At 44.7% G+C, this 19,836-nt stretch overlaps 1 protein-coding gene across 1 annotated transcript in view; it reads right to left on the bottom strand.

Annotated features, from left to right (window-relative positions):
• The window catches only part of CHMP1B (charged multivesicular body protein 1B), a 340,861-nt gene that overhangs the window by 248,748 nt on the left and 72,277 nt on the right, over nucleotides 1-19,836 (bottom strand). Inside the window, exon 2 of the mRNA XM_069612907.1 lies at nucleotides 7,331-7,428. Within this exon, the coding sequence (XP_069469008.1) occupies nucleotides 7,331-7,428 (98 nt within the window). The remainder of the gene's footprint in view (nucleotides 1-7,330; nucleotides 7,429-19,836) is intronic.

Here is a 19,836-nt window from a genome sequence, read left to right on the forward strand (position 1 = left end):
TTCGCAATGTACAAAATGCATTGCAACCTTTTTTGGAGTTATAGCAATCTGTTTTTTCGAATCCACAAACACACAAAACACCACCGAAAGGCTCTTTTCAGAGCCACCACTTACTCCCAGCGAAAAGTGCATTGATTTAGCTCCGATTGCACCCTTCATTTTTGTGCGTCCTACGACTGTCCGCTGACTTTTTGAAAAATGCGTGGGGGCCTACACCGGTCACTTGATTTGTAATTTTTGTTGTTATTCAGTTTATTGCTTTTCAGCACACGGCACACTAGGAGAGGAGGGTAAAGGCGGGTAAGGAAGGGACACCAACCACGGGGATAAGAAAGGGCAGGTGGAGAGAGAGAGAAAGATGTAGGGTGGCCTTTACTTCGGTAGGGAGCGAGTCTTCTGGTGCTCCGTGACCGCAGTCTCAAAAGCACTCCGAAGACTCTCCCCCCTGCAGAGTACTGCGTCGCAGTACATACATAATATTGTGACCCTCACAAGGTAAGGGTCAAAAGCATAGCGAATGGCCTGTGAGGCAGCTGGAGGGATGCGCTCCCCCACAGGAGTGTCTCGTGGTGAGAGGATCGGACACGGAGGATGCTGTAGAGGAACTCAATCTACTACGTTCTTCACATGGTACCACCTTGCGAATGTCCGCACTGTGGAACGAAGTTAGGTGTCGCTTCATGGTTGTCGTACCAAAGCTGTACGCACCAGGTCTCTCGCGACTCAGCACCAACTTGCACTGCTTACACAGGACCTGGTTCGCACGTGCTTTTGGTAAGTTTCCAAAAACGGTAAACAACCGCCACACCCACGACTCCCGAAGAGTGCTTGTAGTGCGGAATTCCACCATCTCATTCTCTTCTTCCTCTTCTTCCTCTTCTTCCTCGCTCTCTACATCCTCACCCGTATTGCCCTCTGCAGGCCCTTGGGGAGGTGGTGGCGGCGGAGGGTTTGGGGTGGTGCTGAGGCTAATGAAGCAACAGCAGCCATGGATGCCATAAGGATTAGTCGGCTAATGTTCGCTACAGCAGTAAAGGCAGCACAACTCAATCTGCTATAGCCAGAAGCACAATGAAGATGAGCTCGGGGGTGTGGCCATTTATACGGGTGGAGGGGTGCGGCACGTGATCATATCGATCACTGAAAAGCGCTGCAAAAATTCTAAACAATACGTTGAAAGGTAGGGCCATTGTATGGGATATGTGAAATGGTGATTTTATACTGTAAAATAATTTCCCATGTTTGTATAAATTCTTTTGAAATGTTGCGGAAGCAGACAAACTGCGCAAATTAGTCCACACGCTCAGCGTGGGTGAGATCACATGATAACGTCGTGAATACATCCGTGAAGGAAATGGGTGCCCGCTGGACACCAAATGCAGAGTAACGGACGTGCGCATGCGCGCGGAAGTTCTACTGACAGTGTTCGGGTCCTGAAACTAATTAAAAGTGTGACACAAGTGAGATGGACAGTTAGCAGTTAGGGACAGGCGCGATGTTCACAGTACTTATGGGTGTGGTGTGTGCGTAGATGTTCTGCTGACTGCACGGCCAGGTGCAGTGTCCTTAAAACACCTCCATTTTGTTTGACTACGGACATGCCGGACACCATGCCCGTTCTACGGACAGTTCCATCTTCGCTGCGGACGGTACGGATAGGTACAGTGTCCTTAGGACACTCACATTTTGTTCATTTACAGACATCCCGGACACCTGGTGTGTTCCAAGAACATGTTTTATCTTGGTTGTGAATAGTACGGAGAGGTTTAATGTCCTTAGGACGTTCCCATTCTGTTCATTTACGAACAACTTGGACACCTGGTGCGTTATAAGATTAGTTCCATATTGGTTGCGATTGGTACGGCTAGGTGTATTGCCCCTAGAACATCCATACTATATTGATTACGGCCAGCCCGAACAGGCGTGCTGTCCGCGGACAATTTTAACTCTTTTAAAAAAAATGGTTTAATCCTAAACATTCCTCTACAACTAACATACACAATTTTTTCATACACACACATACATCAATCAAGAGAAATACAGGGGGAAGCAGATACTGAAACAAATATAGGGGAATTAGGGTTTAACACAGGCTGGTTGTGAGGGGATGAAGGGATGGATGTTTCGTCAAAACGTGTCTGTTCCTCTTGAGGGTTTGGGGATGGTCACTAGGAAATTGAGAAGGGTGACAGGTACAGGTGGGACAGTGGTATCTTATTTTCCCTCTCACTTACTCTTCCACAAATTGCCTTAAGCTGTTAAAATTCTCATTCAGTATGTCCATTTTCTGTTCTAGCTGTTTCAGGCTGTCTTGCTCTGTGTCCTTTGGTGGACTTTCTTCTTTTTTACCTGTTCTGTTAAAAATGAATATATATATGTTAAAAAATGTCCATAAAATACTGTTTATTTCCGTATGCAGAGAAGTGTGTACCATTATTATCGCCATTTTCCGACATTTCCCCATGCGGAAAATTCTCCTCCAACCACTCCAAAGTACTGCAGATTTCTGTATCAAAACAGAAATACATTATTTTTTCTGTACCTCATACAAAAAAGTACACTGTCGCTTCTGGCTGCACAGTTTCTGTGAGGTAATTACGTTGGAGGCATATCTTATTTTGTTATGGTATAATCCATTTCATTCTACATGGTAATTAAATGCATGGGTAATGTGTGAGACGTGTAGGTTCAATTGGTACTTGCAATGTGTTTATGTGTTCTTTTTTAAACTTGTGCATTTCTCATATGGTACAATAGTATAATTTCAGATACCCCCTGACTGTTTGGGTAGTGTTGATCTCGTCCGCGCCCGTCCACAGACAGGCGCACAGTCTGTGCCTTTCAAATATCAATAACGAGGGGGTTCGGTATGTTCTATGTTCCATGTATATAAAAGTAAGGGAATTATACTACCTATCTCCCACATTCACATCATGAAAGTGTACATTCAGTAAAAACACTGTTAACGGGATGTTATGGTTAAGTTGCCCTACTAAAAACCCATAAAATTCACTAAAAAAACTTTAAGGGGACGTTATCGTTGAAAGTAAAACCGAACAACCTCTGAAATTCGCCAGTTATGGTAGGCTAAGCAACCATAACTGGCCGCACCACTGTGCACTGCTAACACTAACACACAGGACATCAAAGATGACACCACAAATGTCATTGATGACATCACTGATGACATCACATGTACATTTAGTTTTCATGCAGAGGCTCCACAAGGAATTGGAATTATATCATTGCCAGAAAAGTATCAGAGATGATTGAAGAACTAAGATATGCCACGTAGATCATTAAGGAATGCATTGCTGAAAAAAAAAAACTATTCCATTACTCAGTTCTTTCAGTACATGAACGAATGTATGTTATGATGTAAATGTAACATAAGAAAATATTGTTAGAACAAATGAGAAGGATAAGGACTACAGATATAGGACTTTTACCTTCTTACACTCCCGACTGACAGTGAAGAAAGCCACCTGGGTTACATATGTCAGTGAACAAAAAAAGAAAGAGCTAGACATGTAATGTTATCTGTGCTGTCACCATAGTTCTTTGTACTATAGTATAGTGACTTTTTAGTTCCTGCCCCAGATATATCAGTGAAGGAAAAAAGAGTGAGCCAGACATGTGATGTCATCTTTGATGTCCTGGCTGTTAGTGTTAGCAGTGCACAGTGGTGCGGCCAGTTATGGTTGCTTAGCCTACCATAACTGGCGAAAGGGGGTTTTCGGTTTTACTTTCAACCATAATGTCACGTTTATAAAGTTGTTTAGTGAATTGCACAGGTTTTTTGTAGTAGCAATAGATCGGACTTGTATAGAAACCTTGTATGGGTAGAACAGGGGAAAGGCAGAGAAGGAGGGAGGAGAGGTGGCCACAGAAGGGCCAGAGGAAGAGAGGGGAGTAGAGGGAGGAGGAGAGGAAGAGAGGAAGAGAGGACAGGATGTCCTGAGTTTTAGAGATGAAATGAGAAGCCAGGGCCGTGCAGAGGGCCTGGGAGGGGACAGGAGAGGTAGAGACTGCAGCAGGATTTGCCAGCTCCTTGCAGATTTGAAAGAGTTCGGCCGAGTTGTTAGATGCTGCAGAGATGCAGGCTTGGATGAGGGCTCTCTTCTTGGTGTGGCCACAGAGCCAGTATTTCCTTTAGAGCAGGCGGCAGGCCAGTTTGTCAGAGAATGTACAGGAAGCATGCCATTTCCTCTCAGCCACCCTTCACTAGTGTTTTACGGGTGAGGCGGTCCGAGTCATACCAGGAGTTGCACTTAGCTTTGGGCTTCAAGCAGATCCTCATGACAGGGGCTTGAACATCAAATATAGCATAGAGAGGGCTGTGTCAGGATGTGAGTCAGCCAAAGTGGGAGGGGGAGGTGAGAAAGTGGCAGAGAGAACCTCAACTGACACATGCTTCATGGGGGGGGAGAGGGAGAAAAAGAGAGAAAGAGAGAGAAAGAGAGAGAAAGAGAGAGAAAGAGAGAGAAAGAGAGAGAAAGAGAGAGAAAGAGAGAGAAAGAGAGAGAAAGAGAGAGAAAGAGAGAGAAAGAGAGAGAAAGAGAGAAAGAGAGAAAGAGAGAGAAAGAGAGAGAAAGAGAGAGAGAAAGAAAGAGAAAGAGAAAGAGAGAGAGAAAGAGAGAGAAAGAGAAAGAGAAAGAGAAAGAGAAAGAGAAAGCGAAAGCGAAAGATCACAAAAGAGTCCAGAGGAAGGACAGGAAGTATCCAGGTAGATGTTAAAGTCTCCAAGAAGGAGGAGTTGAGTGGTCGAGACCACGAGGAAAGCAGAGAGGGCCGCCGACTCAGAGGAAGGAGGACATCTGACCATGTGGCCGATAGATAGAAGCCACAGTAAGGGAATGGCTAGGAGAGAGCGAGCCTGCAGACAAGACATTCAAAAAAGGAGTAGGCCTGCGTAGGAATAACAGAGGCAGAAATCCACTTGGGGAAGATTAAGGCTACACCCCCTCCAGAACGATTGGACCTGGGCGAGGAGAGGATCTTGTAGCCGTCCTGGAGGAGAATTATCAAAGCTTGTGACAGAGCTGGCCATGAACCATGTCTCAGTGAGACCAGGACCTCAAGATCAAGTTCTTCAAGGAGGCGACAGATGTCAGAGGAGTGTTTGACAGCAGAGCGAGAGTGGCAATATGGAGAAGTTTGCTGTCCTTCAAAGACTTCAGGGGCCGGGGGTACAAATCAGAGGTGTAGGAGAAGCCCGAGGGGGGGCAGAAGAGGAAGGCGGACAAGGCAAGGTAGCCAAGGAGGAGACAGCGGGGGGAGGCAAGGAAGTCGTGGAGGGAAGAGAGGGGACAGCAGGAGAAGAAAGGAAATTGATGAGGCGCGGGAAGCGTCTATCAAAGGAGGAGAAAGTTGGCCTGAGGACCTTGGACCAAGACGGTACCATTTAGGTAAACATTAATGATTACCTTAGAGGAGTGGAAGGAGGCCAGGAGGGCCTCCCACCGGGTGCCACCATTAATGGGAGAAGAGAAAGGAGAAAGCACAGAGACCTTATGAAGTGTCCATAGGTCAGGCGAGGGAACAACGAAGAGGATGTCGTTAGGGTTTGCCTGGAAGAGGCACTGGTTTAGGTATCAGCAACAGGGAGGCCTTAGTTGGAGACCAGGATGTCCTTTTTAAACATCTTCCTACCAGATTGAGTGAGGAGAGAAGGATAGTCGATGGAGAAGCAGTTAAAAAAGATGGACAGAGAGCACCATAGAATAGGTAGGGAGAGGAGAGAAGAGGAGGGGGGGCGAGAGGTGGTTGGGGGAGAACACTAGGGAAGGACACAGGGAGGGGGCGCAAGCAGACAAGATAAAGAGAGATGAGATAATAGGAGTCAATTGAACAAGACAGGAGCTCAGACAATAGTAGAACAGTATGCTAGTAGAATAATGAACAGCACTACTTTCACAATGTGGTTTAAATACCGGAGAGAAACGCACGAATTCTGAGAGTCCTGTGAAGTAAGAAAAAAGGCCTAGGTTTCACAATGCAATTTCGCAAATGTCACAGCGCTATTCAAGCGTGGCACAGGCTAAAAACCACAGTATTATCTAGTGCAGGTAGGGTTGCTATGTGACGGGATATCGGGGCAGATTAAAGCTCTTATTCCTTACCCCGGCCACTCTTACCTTACTAGTCACTGCTGGTTGACGGCTGGCCACTGGCTTCCCCTGCCGACACCTGCCTTGGGGCTCTTAGCCACAGGGGCTGCTGGGCAGAGAGCTGCCCTGGGAAGGTTGGTTAAGAGTAGCAACACAACCTATCAGGGGAGTGGGGCGGGCTGGGAGGCGGGCACTACAACCAGGAAGTTTGGGACGTCCTAGAGTGGCCTCGAGGTGAAGCACTGAGCATGCTAAATGTAACAAATAACACACCAACACAGAAATAAAAGAACAATTAGCTGAAATGGCTCAGGGAGCTCTTACCCCTATGGAAAGGGCAATGCCAGGAGAGAGTGAAGAATCTACTGTGCTCTGGACCCAGACATGCTGGCTTATAAAGGCACTAAATTGCATAAAACACGCTCAGATCTCACAATTTACATTGCCCTTGCATTATTCACCAAACTCAAAAAGCTCATGGTACATTCCACATAATCTGTGAAATGTGTCACTGTAAGCCAGCAGATGTTTATGATATTAATATTGCATCGTCTATATAAAAAGGGAACAACCCTCCCAACTTAGGGGCATCAGCATCCAGATCCATCAGAATTTTTATTAGACTATTTATATACAAAGAACAAGAGGCGGGGGGTCTAAAATGCACCCCTATTGCACACCCTTATATTAAAAGATTCAGTACAATCTCTATCCATAGCCTCTCTTACCATTGGAAAATTAGCAGTATAAACTAATATGACTTTGGAAGGAAGACTGGGCTAGAGAACTGTTCAAGACAACCATAATTTGTGCCGGGAGGCCAGGTCCATAGCGGTTTGCAAAACAGTAAATGCAAAGAAATAATGGCTATACTTCCAATGATAATTTCTATAGATTTTAAATGAGATGTGTTCGAAAATGTTTACAAAAAAAGTAAAAAATACGACAGAAATAATGTGTGTAAACAAACACTTTACATTATCCAAAAGATACTGAAAATTGAACATACATGTCCCTTAAACTAGTGCAGGGCTAGGTGTCGGGAGTTACATTTGCACCAAGTAATTTGTAACAAAAGAGCAAGAGCTCAAAGAAGAACCGACGTGCCAGATGAGCACAAGTCATATTCCAGGGCTTCCATCATGTGTTATTGGGCACATGCACTTGTTCAGGTCCTTGTAAAAACCAACATATTTCACACGCACTCCAAAGAAACTTACCTTTTTAATCTTTGCTTTTTCAACCTTTTCCTCCTTGTCACATTTTTTGGCATTCCTACTCAGCTCCTTTGCTGCAAACTTTAAGTTAAATAGTTGCTCTGCAATTTGAGTTAAGGATAAGGAAACACAACACCAACATTACACAAAATACTCAAAAGTAAAAATAGAAGAAACCAAGCCCATTTTTACGCTTCCAAAGAACTAGCTTTCCTTTCACCCTTGCAATAAAGTCAGCTGCCTACTCGGGATGTTGAGAAAGGAAACATTACGAGTGTACCGAACTGTCAATCTTGGCATTACCCATTAGAAAATAGTTCATATAGTTATTATAGGTTTTGATAATGTGCTTGCTCAATAGGTCTTATTAGGACTACTGCATGTAAGGAAAGTAATCAGAAATTAACATTACACCATTTTCAAGAGTCAGTTTACAAATGTTACCACAATAAAAAAAAAATCTTTATAGCTACTTCTTTCTTCTGGCCATGCAGCTATCAACAGCTGGGGTGGTTCTAGCAAACCTGCACCTGATGAGGGACACAGTGCGAGAGAGTGATAATGACAGGTTGGCGTATCATACACTGTGTACAGCTATATTTGATTTATTTTAAAACACAGTTGGAGAACATTAGACATGTGATTAAGTGTTCAACAACAAAAACAAACTCTCCAGCTGGCTCCTGGGAACAACCATCTTTCCCATTGCCTTGCATGGTGTCATGGCTCCTGTTACAGAGTAACTTGACAATGAGAGGCAAAGCTGTGATCACAATGCATCAATAATGGACGTGACTATACAATGTTAAAATTGACTAAAAAAAGTTACGTGTATAATGCTGTTTGGAAATGACATTGCATTGTTCTTTCCTTTGTTTCTTTGTTCTGTAGCCTTATCTTTTTTTTCCTTTTTATGTCACTCTTTAATTCAGCCTTTTCTCTTTCTTTCATTCAATGTATCTTTACTATATTCCATCAATGTCTTTGCTGCTTTGTCTGATTTTCTTTCCATCTTCCTTCACATTGGCTTCCTTCATTCCATTGTTTATTTTTATTTCCTTCACATTTCTCTCCCAATCTCTCACTTTCCCCTCCATTGCTCTTCTATCATTTTTTTCCTGTTCTTATCGCCGTTCGTTCCATCAACCGATCTTTCCTACTTTTTCAGCAAATAAACGTGGTGGGGCATGAGTTTAACTTTCAATTATCTTTTGTATGATACAGAGAAATTATGCCAAGTTAAAGTGAAATATATTTTTTCAATAAATGTAGAACAAATTGACTTCAGGTCACTAAACATGATCAGCGCCATAATGTATCCACCCTTTCTATGACTGGCTGGACATGTACCTCCGAAAAAAGCCGTTTACACTTGCCAAGAGTGGCACTAACAAAGCCCATTTCTGCAGGTTAAACACCCTTCTATTAGTTATTCCTCCAGCTGTTAGAATAAGGAAAGAAAGATTGCAAGAACAGTCAACGGAAAGATGACCAACATTAGTGGTAACCGCATATTATTACATTTTTAATTCTCGAAACTCGAAAAGGGATGTCGACTATCCCTAGTGCAATGTCTCCTGTACCCATGGTCCTTCACGTGCCAAGGTCCCTCAGATTGTTTTGTTTCTGACATGAGGTAGCATGAAATGTAGCGCGAGTACAGATGTAATCTAGCAGATGAGAGTAGATAAAGCCAGAAAACATCTATGCACAATCTACTCCACAGGGGAGGAAAGGTGGGCGCATGTGAATTCAAGCATCAGAAATACAATTACAGTGAGTAATGTATCCCTTCTGAGGTTAGTGCATCTGGTTAGATCACATGCTATGCATAGACTAGCGCACAGTGTCTGGAGAAGGTGGTGGGTTGTGAGAAGGTACAGTAGCAAATAGATGTTTTAGCACTGCTTGTCCCACCCGGGAATCTACTTTAGAATGTGTGTCAATGCAGTAATGGAGAGTAAAAGTATGTATGGAACTCCATGTAGCTGCTTTGCAAATAGCATCTAGAGGGACGTTTGCAATCAATGCCAAAGAAGCTCCTGTAGCCCTGGTAGAGTGAACTCTTGGTGTGAAAGGCAGAGTTTAGTTCGATAGGGAGTGGCAGAGCTGTATGCATTTCACTATCCAGATGGCGTTTTTAGAAACATGATCATCTTCCCTGCCAGGTGCTATGGAGACAGTTTGTTTATCTTAGCGGTTTTGTCTCGTTTACATAGCAAAGACCACCTTCCTTACAATCAGTGTACGGAGGTTCTTCTCAGCTGAGTTGGAAGGATTTTAAAAGAAAGTGGGTAGTTCAATGGATTGGTTAACATGGAACTTGGATATGAACTTAGGTGAAAACCTAGGGTGTGTTCTTAGTACCAATATAAATAACAAAGAAAGGGTCTTTCACTGACAAAGCTTGTAGCTTAATAAATCTTCTTATGGAGGTGATGGCTACCAGAAAAGCTGTCATATGTTAGGGGTTGAAGGCTGAATTTGTGCATAGGCTCGAAAGGAGGACCTATGAGCTTTGAGAGTACCGCATTGAGATCCTACCCTGGAGGCAGGTTGGAAATGGGAGGGGGGTAAAGTATCTTCACCCCCTCTGTGAAAGCCTTAACATCGTGTTTTGTGAAAAGGTGTACGCGGATAGAGCAGCTAGGTGAACCTTGATGGTGTTGAATACTAGGCCAGAGTCTAGTAAGTGGAGCATGTAGTGAAGAATGTGTGATGGAGTCCATTCAATAAGGTTTACATTTTTTTGACTGGCACCATATTACTTTAACAAGTGGAAAAGATTAGTAACAGTATCTGCTGTTGGGTTTACGTGCGTCCTTGAGGATTTCCACACACCTTTGAGGTTGTTTTAAATTACTAAACTATGACTTCAGGAGCCAAGCTGCCAAGTTCACAGGTGTAGGATGTGGGAGTAACGTTGTCCCCCTGTGTTGGGTGAGCATGTTGAAGGGGCACAGGAGCTTGATTGGGTCACACATCGCCAGTTTGAGCAGATGCGGAAACCAAGGTTGTTGTCTCGCCCACATTGGAGCAACCAGGATTATAGTTGCTTTTTCCTAGTGCATTTTGTGCACTATCCTGCTGAGGAGTGGGGTCGGTGGAAAAGCGCAAGCAAATTTCAACGACCAGCTCATCCATAGGGCATTCCCCTTGGATCTGGGTTGGGGAAACCTGGATGCAAAGTTCAGGCATTGCGTTTTTTGGTTTGTGGCGAACAATTCTAAAGGAGGATAGCCCAGAGGGAAAAGATAGTCTAAAACTCCTCCGCTGAGTTGCCACTCGTGTCCTTCAGGTAGGGGAGCTCTGCTTAGAGAGTCTGCCAGAGAAATGAGTTCCCCTGGAACATGTTGAGATATTAGAACATGTTCCGGTTGAGTGCCCACTTACAAATCTTTTTGGTTTGGGCTAGCCTGGACAGACTTGGCGAGTGTGTGTACCTCCTTGCTTGTTTATGTAAAACATGGCAGTGGTGCGGTCTGTGAGGACTTGTACTGTTTGACCGGTTAGATGCACCTGAAAGGCTTGTAGGGTCTCGAATACCGCTAGTAGCTCCAAAAGGTTAATGCAATGTTGGCCTGTGATCTGTGTCCACAAGCCATCCACTGTGTGGTGAAGGTAATGGGCTACCCATCTGGAGAGTGAGGCGTCTGTTGTAACTAGCACTTGCACTGGAGGATTGTGAAAGGGTTTTCCTTTTGACAGATTTTCCTTTGTCCACCGGTGTATTGCTTGTATTAAGGTTAGGGAAACAACCATTAGATCGTCCCACTGACCACTTGCCTGAGACCATTGTTTTTCTAACCACTCTTGAATAGGGCACATGGGCAACCGTGCGTGCGGAACCAGGTAAATGCATGAAGCCATCATCCCGAGCAAGTGCATTGCTTTGCATAGGGTTATTTGGCGACCGGCCAGATACTGAGGTATTTGCAGCAGTAGGATTTGTACTCTTTCGTTTGAGGGGAAGGCTAGCCCCTCTTCCATTTTTATGATAGCTCCTAGGAACCGTTTGGTTTTGCTTGGGACAAGGCTTGATTTCTCCTCGTTGAGAATCCCAACTGGAATAAAAGGTTGATTATTCTTTTGGTATTTTGCTTGCAAATGTGAGGGGATTCCCCCGTTATCAGCTAGTCGTCTTGATAAGGGTACACTAGGATTGATTTTCTAAGTACGTGTGCTGCCACTACAACTAATACCTTGGTGAATACCCTTAGAACAGAGGCTATGCCGAAGGGTAGCACCTTGAATTGGTAGAATTGATTCGCTATTCTGAAGCGCACACATTTTCTGTGCGCTGGAAACAATGAAATATGAAAGTATGCATCTTTCACATCCAAAGTTGCCATGAAGTCCCCTTGTTTTAGCAGTGGGATTCATTTCTGAGGCTTGACATATGTGTTCGCAGAGCACAGGTCTAGGACAGGGCGCATTGTGAGGTCTTTCTTTAGCACAAGGAACTACATTGAATAGATACCCTTGTTTACCTGGCTCGCCTTGACGATTTCTATGGTTTTCTTTAGTAGCAGTGCTTTGACCTCTTCGTGCAGAATGCACTGCTTTGTCTAGGCAGAAGGTGTTTGTATGAGTTCTATGCAATAGCCTCCCACCACGGTGGAAAGTACCCACTTGTCCCACGTGATCCCTTCCCATGCATGGGTAAAATGAGAAATGCACCCTCCTACTGGAGAGGCACGGGAGGAGACCTGGAGCGGGTGTTCATCATTTGGTGGGGTGGAGCCTCTGGAGGAGGATCTGCCTTTACTTCTCGATCTTCAGTGGCCCCTTTGAAAATGTTCCTCGCAGAGGCAATCCTGCCAACAACCCCAAGATGAAGTCTGCCCGCCCTGGTTGTAGTTGGAGAACTGCTGGGAGTTTTGTCCTCTAAAACGGCATGCATTAAATGCGCCTCTCTGCACAAAGGGTTTGTGTGTGAGCTGTCCCAGGGATTTGAGTGTGTCATACTCCACTTTAGCAATTTTCAGTGTGTCCTCGACCACTTTTCCAAACAAGGCGCTAGGCTCAATTGGCATGTTTAAAAGTGTGGCTTAGTTTTCCAGCTTGAAACCTGATTGACTTAGTCATGCATGGTGTTTGATGAGGGTACCCTCAGATACCATCCGGCATGCATTATCTGCTGCGTCCAGATTATATTGAAGGATGCAGCTTGCCACCTGTTTACCTTCAGCTACCGTTTTTAAAAGCTGGGTTTTCAGGGGCTCTGGGGCAGAGTCTATTTGTTGTGAGATTTCATCCCACTTGTGGCAAATATAATTCGCCAGGAACTTAGTAATGTTGGCTATCCTTACTTGGTAAGCAGCCGAGGAAGCTACTTTTCTGCCCACTGTGTACATTATTTTCCTCTCCTTGCAGGGGGGGCATCAGCAGAGGCTAAAGGTGTGCCAGCTCTTTTCCTTGTGGTGGTCACTATGAGAGAGTCCGGTTTTAGCTGCCCACTGATGTATAATGGGTCCAACAGGGCTGGTCTAAACATCTTCTCAATGCAAGGGTGACTGCCCTCATCAGGATGGGGGTAAGTAAAGAAGGCTCAATGTGCCTTCAGATAGATTGGAGCAGTGGAATGAACTGTGCCCCAGATCTCTTATCCCCAAGGATGTCCTCTACAAAGTTCTCGTCGACTTTTGCCTCCTGGGTATCGATTTAAAAATGTTCTGCAGCTTTTAAAAGAAGATTATACTGCAGCTGGTTATCCACAAGTGAATCAGCCACAGGTTGGTCAGTACGGTCCAGAGATTGAATTGTGTACATCATATTGGTCTGTATCCTCCATGTCCCCTTGGTCTGCTATTGAGCCAGGGTCCTGCGAACCTCAAGTGTCAAAATAATATGGGTCGTCCGGTATGTTTTGAAAGGTAGAGGTACTAGGCTGTGCCGTGTCTAGGCAGGGTCTTTTGGCATTGGGCTGCTTATTTGCTGTTTCTCCTTGAGGGGGCCCTTGGAGGTTGGACAGTTGATCAGGGTGGTGATCACAAAAGTTAAAGCCGGACATTCTCCTCATTACTCTTTCAAATAGTTCCAGGGTCCATTGAGTGGAGCTTGGTTAAACTGTGGGAACAGGGGTAGGGAAAGGCTCTGGTGTAGAGGGCTGTTTATGGTACATTGCCCCTGAGAGGGTGTCCCTAGGGGCAGAGTGTTCTTTATCCTTTGTAACCAGTGTTTTTGAGGATAGGGGCGTTGAAGATTTGGAGTTTTGACGTCTTGGATTTGAGGAGTGTCTCTGGACGTGATTTTGAATGAGTTCTCGCTTTTGAGTTATTAGCAAGGGCTGTTGATTCATCATTTGACGCACGGTCACCGGTACCAACCTACTTGTCTGATTTACTTGCGGTGTCGAGAACAGACTTCGGTGTCTGTTTTGGGGGCCCGTCATGTGGCGAACGCGATGGCCCAGAGGACAGAGACTTTTCGGAAATTCCCTTCGACACTGCGTGTGGCAGATCGGTCGATGACACGCTCAACTGTTGCCTGTGGGGTGTGTGTTTAGCGTGGCGTGCAATGTGGGTGCCTGAGCCGCTGGGTGCTGTCTCTGTAGCAGAACCACCGGACTGCCTGTTGGAGTCGGGGGCTCGCACGTGGGAAATAATCGGGTTCCGATCACCCTCTGCATCACTTAGGACACCAATGCTCCACCACTGGAGGCTCCCGCAACGTCCATGGCGGCCTCGGCCTGCATGCCGTGGTGAGCCCGCTGTTTAGTTTTGCGGTTCTTTAGTGTCTTGGGCCGAAACAATTTGCAGGACTTGCACTGTTTTTCGGAATGGACCCTAAGAAGACAGACATTACACACCTTGTGTGAGTCCTCTCAGGAAAACTTTGTTACAGGAAGGAAACAATTTAAACAGTGCGTTGTCCATAGTATGGAAATATTGCAGCTCAGCGATGTAAAAAGAAGAATAGGGAAATGGGCATTCTCTAAATTAAATGAATTATGACCACCACCCACTCTCCCTACTGTGCAGGGCCAAGGCCCGTTGGGGCCTGGTAGGCCACAGACAAAGTTAATCGAGACGGGTGAGTAGTTGTCGTCAAATGGTCTTGTCCTCGAAAGCCATCGCCCGAGATCTTGGTGTACAGCTGTCGAAAGGATAGAAAGACATTCTAAATGTAAACTTCTTATAAGTAAAGGCATTAGCCAGAAGGAGGAACTACGCAACTTGTGTCCGAATAGGATGGAGGGACCTCGACGCATGAAGGACCACAGGTACAGGCAACGTCACATTAGGGTTAGTATTACTGGCCGGTTCCTTTTTGAGTTTCGAAATCAAAAAATATAATTCTGCTGCTACCACTAGATGTCAGCCTATGTATAGCATGTGATATAAGAAGATCCACAAGCCTCAGAAATGTTATTGCAAACCACCCCCTCAACACATGATTTGTCAAAACCTATACGAAGGAAATCCAATCTTTCTCCAATTTACCCGTTCTCATTGGTAACAATTATCTTAAATACCATCTTCAGCTCAGAATACAGCATACCCCCTTTCAGGATTTGGCCATGTTCAGGTCATGGCATCACACAGTTACAAAGTCACATACAAACATAATTATTGCAAGTTCCAGCTGGCCCGAGGCTTGCTAACCCTGGACGAAATTGCACATGGTTTGCAAGAGTACTTCAACAATATGGGGAGGGGAAGAATAAACTGGTTCCCTTTGAACTTGCGATAACCATCTCACCCACCCACACTTGCTGGCATCCTCGTAACACACTAATCTAAACGACTACTAATTCAAACGCATGACCTCCGGTCAGATCCTGAGAAAACAATCAAAACCCATCAAAGTATCGGTAAACTCTGACCTCAGGTGTCCCTTCTGCCAAGGTGTTAGTGCTGGTCAAAAGCAAATAGCCAGCTCCCGAAAACAATGAAGAAAAAAAGCTCTGATGCACTTGAAAGATTGCATCTTTTCCGTGATACTGCCAAGCAATAAAAACCCTGGCCCGGCCTGTTGGCGGACCATCTGCATATTGTCACGGTTGCTCATTACCTTTCTTTCGGCATGCAAAACCAGTTTTTCCCCAGTCACTCAGAATTCACCTCACAAACCCTGGCTGCAGAGTTGAAGCAATTTATGAAAAGAACACACTGCATATAGATTTGTAAATTCCCCATGTACGTATATCAGTGCATGCATGTTTAATAACTACTATGTCCTATTTACAGTGTTTCTTCATGACAAATCTACTTCCTCGCATGCACATTATGAAGCTCTTGGTTGCCCAGCTTCTAGGTGCTTCATGGCACACCATACCCAGATTGTATTTAAATTTTCATTGGTGATTTGACATTTATGTTCCTGCGCGCGTGCAAATATTAAATGTATCAACTTAAACACAAAGTAACATATCCCATTTTCATTAACGACAGTGGATACATATGAAATTGCAACATTGCGCCAACTTCATTGCTCCCACAGTCACAAATATGGAGCGTGCAACGTGAACCCCTCTCTCATTGGGACCTTTTATGACCACCCCAACATTTCCCCCCTTTAGCTAATACTTTAACTAATAAACCAAATTCCTGATCCTTAAAACCATCTTCTCTGGGTAAAACTCTACAATATCTCTCACATTGGTTCCAATATGGGCATACTCCGCCGCCGAACCACACCAACTTGTGCCCCCCCGCCCATGTTCTGCACGCTACCTGTTGCTCCACACAATTAGAACCCATGTGATACGTAATGTAATTACATTTGTAAAGCGCAGAACTATGGCCAAAAGGCATTTAGACACTAGAAAACAGCAAAAGCGAGATACACTCTGGAAACCCTCAAACAAAGCAAGAACTAAAGTTACTGTTAAGGGCTTGCCGAAAAGGGCAAATGATCCTCAATGTTTCACAAATAGTTTTGGTAGCGAGTTCCCCATACCAGGCGCAAGGGTGAAGAAGGCTCGATCACCCACTAGAGTTCTGCGGAAGCAGGTGACCGTCAAGAGTTTGAGACTCAGATCAAAGCAGCCTTGAGGGAGAGAGTAGGGAATCCGTTTCAACTGCAGATACTCAGCACCTAGTTAATAAAAGGCCCAGTGGGTAATACAAATGGTCTTAAACTCAGTGCGGCTACGCACTGGAAGCCAGTGCAGTTGCCAAAGAAGATCTGAGGAGTGGGACATTGTACCCGCTCCAAGAGCCAGACAAGCTGCAGCATTCTGAAGAAGCTGCAGTCTTTGAACGAAAAAGGCTGGTTGGCCAAGGTAGATTCCATTGCAATAATCGATGGACCCAAGAATCGAGGCTGCAACCCCCTTTGCTCAGGACTCAAGAGGAAGAAAGTTAACGTCTTCCACAAGATTTAAGCTTCAAAAACCCAGAATTACATAATGATGCAATTTGCAACTCCCGAGAGCCCCAGGCCTGGACTTTAGTACCGATACATTTAACTGAGCCAGCAGAACTGGGCACAGACCAAAAGAAGTCTGAAGTCCAGGTTACATGCAATTCAGCAGCGCCATGATCTCAGTTTTTGCACCGTTCAACTTTATCCAGTTTTTGGCCAGCCACTCCCCCACTGCTATGAGGAAATTCCTCAATTGAAATGGGCGTTACTTTCTGGAGAATCTAGCCAAAACGAAGCTGTGCGTCATCGGCATAGGTATAGAACCATACCCAGGCTTCTGAATCAGATCGGACGATGGTACAGATTAAGCAACAGGTACAGAGATGACCCCCTCGGGAACCCCACATGACAAAGCCCTTGGGGGAAGATTGAAAAGGAAATTGTGGCACTGTCAATGCTCAAAAAAGGAAAGATGAAAACCACGTAAGAGCTGCCCCAGAAATTCCTGCCCTCTCTAGGCCTTTCAACAAGATACCATGGTCGAAAGTATCAAAGGCAACAGAGATGTCAAGCAAAATCAGCACACCAACCTCAGTGCAGTCTTGGAGGCAAGGCAGGTCGTCCAGGACCGAGATCATTACCGACTCTATACCCCTCATAGGGCGGAAGCCAGATTGAAACGGGTGTAACAAGTCTCCAGATTCTAAAAAGCTTGAGAGCTGTGGAGTGACAATGGCCTCCAAAATCTTCATGACACATGGTAAAAGTGAAATTGCCCGATAATTAGAGGCCAGGGCTGGATCAAGCTGAGACTTTTTCAATAATGTAGAAACAAGTGCATGCTTCAGAGCCTCAAGAACAAAGCCCAGAGAAAAAGTCGTCTGCAATGCTACAATAAAAAGTGTGATGGCCTACGCTGGTAAGGACTGCAGCACCCATAAAGGAATCGAATCAGCTGGGGAAGATCATTTCAGCTTCAGAAGGGCCCCCTGACCATATTGTCTGTAACGGGCACACTGATCCACACTGAGCGCGGTTTTACCAATTCTTGGCTGCTTCGAGGACCCGCCATCAGACTCAGCAGTCCCATTACCAACAACAGATTTACAGATTTTTTTGAATCTTTTCATCAAACAAATGAGCTAATAAGATCACATTTTGCTTGTGATCGCGAGGGATCGATGGAGTTGCAGATGAGAGCTCTTTTGCTACTTTAAAAAGTACCCTGGCTGAGCACGATATGAAATGGTAGTTCTAGCTTTGGACAGAGCCATAGTCATCATGGCAGCTGCTTTCAGTACCTTGGCAGAAGAGCATCGCAAAGAGCTTTTGGCAAGAGCAAAAGATAAGGAAAAGGACAAAAATGGGCATGAAAATATTGACGGCTAGGCTCAACCAAGACCGCACACAAGAAAAGATTTTTTTTTTTTTTTTTTAAAGGTCATTTGTGATTCCTGCCTCTTTCTCCATGACCACCTTAAGCTTGTGCAAAGTGGCAATAGTCCATAGCTGTTAGGAGGGCTAGGTTATACCTATCTATTCTGCAAGGCTATGAGCCTCAGGGACTGCGGCTCTTCCTTGAGGGCACTGAAAGCTGGTTCAGAGGAATTCACAGTTCCCATTCATACCAACATGCACTGTGACATCGCCCTTAAAACACAGAAAAATGGCTAAGCGTATCTTAACAGGGTTTTCCAGCTCCTTGAGCCATATCAGATACTTTAAATATGTCTGCCACACATTTCCACATTCTTGGTTTACACGTGCCACTCCTTCTGAGAATCCATGCATCCCTCCAGCTCTGGAACTTTTCACCCCTCGCTCCCATCAGTTATTGATAATAGCCCCTTTTATACTCAACTGGGCTCTTTACATATACTGAGCATTATTCTTCCATTCATGATCTGTAGATGAACATTCTTCATCAACCGCTAAAATAGCTGATGTGACTGATTGCCCTAGAAGCTGCCCTGAGACCCTGCACAAAACTACATGCATTATACACAGTGCCTCTGCTAGCTCTATTTCATCTGCGATAAACACCCTAGGGGCACCAGAAGCATGGGGGATGAGAGCAGATGTAGCAAAATCATACAGACCTCTCTCTCCCAACTCTACTGAAATGGTTATACCATACATTATCTGCTGCAAAACCATGTGCATCTACTATCAGGTCTAAATTTACACTGTCCTCACTGCCCAGGAAATCAGCATTCATTTGGGACCTCAATAATATGTCATCAAATTCTATGATACTAGATGCATTTAAACCATTCACATCCATACTGTTTGCCATTTTGGAACATGATGACAAGAGAAATGAGAAAGACATAAACAAGCATTCTAATATACATTGTAAATCCAAAGTTTTCTTCTTATTCTTTATTTAGACATTTGTACTTAGCCCGGGGGCATCTAGATGCTTGAAAAATAATTCCTGGTTTTCATTCACTCCCCCTTGAACTGCTAATCCATAGAGTACACTTAATTTTGAGTCTGCTCCTGCTTCTGTGCCGGTGGAGCGTCGCCGGTATCTTTGTTCGTCGATGATATGGACCCAGATCTTGCTGCTCTTCACCTTCACAGCAGTTGGAGTTGTGAAAAATCACACAGTTCGGCCCATGGAAACTATCCTCATTCCAGTGTCGCACAAAGGAACAAATGAAGATCAGCTCCCTGGAGATCAATGGTTGCTAGTGCAGATAGTCAGATCCTTTGCCCCTTCCTCCTGTATGCTGCTGGTGAGAAGATAAGCTGTGAAGATAGAATTCTTAACACTTTTGGTTACGCCCTAAGGTAAGGCCCTAATTTACTCCATAAATGCCTCACCCAGGACCTCTGCTGACTTATGTACATATGATGCTGTGTGTGCAGGTGAAAGCGGAGTGTGTAACCTATGCCCGTCACAATCTCGTGAGGGCTAAGGTAGTGATCTTTCCCTGGCTGATTCCTCAAATAAAGCAAAACCAATGGCAAACAATATAGCCAAGGTTTACTTAAATCACAACACATTTTGAACAACCAAACCTTAACAATGCCATTTAACGGCTCTGCGACACTGTTGGTCTGTGGGTGCTTAACTGAAAACATGTGCTTGATCCCCAAGAGTAAAGTGATTTCTGAGAACAAAGCATTAAAAAAGTGGGTTCCATTGTCAACTTCAGGACCTCAGAAATTTCATACTGATATGCAAGATT

Source organism: Ambystoma mexicanum, chromosome 5p (genome assembly GCF_040938575.1).
Source record: "Ambystoma mexicanum isolate Mex_15411 chromosome 5p, UKY_AmexF1_1, whole genome shotgun sequence".
In the NCBI taxonomy this organism is placed as follows: domain Eukaryota; kingdom Metazoa; phylum Chordata; class Amphibia; order Caudata; family Ambystomatidae; genus Ambystoma; species Ambystoma mexicanum.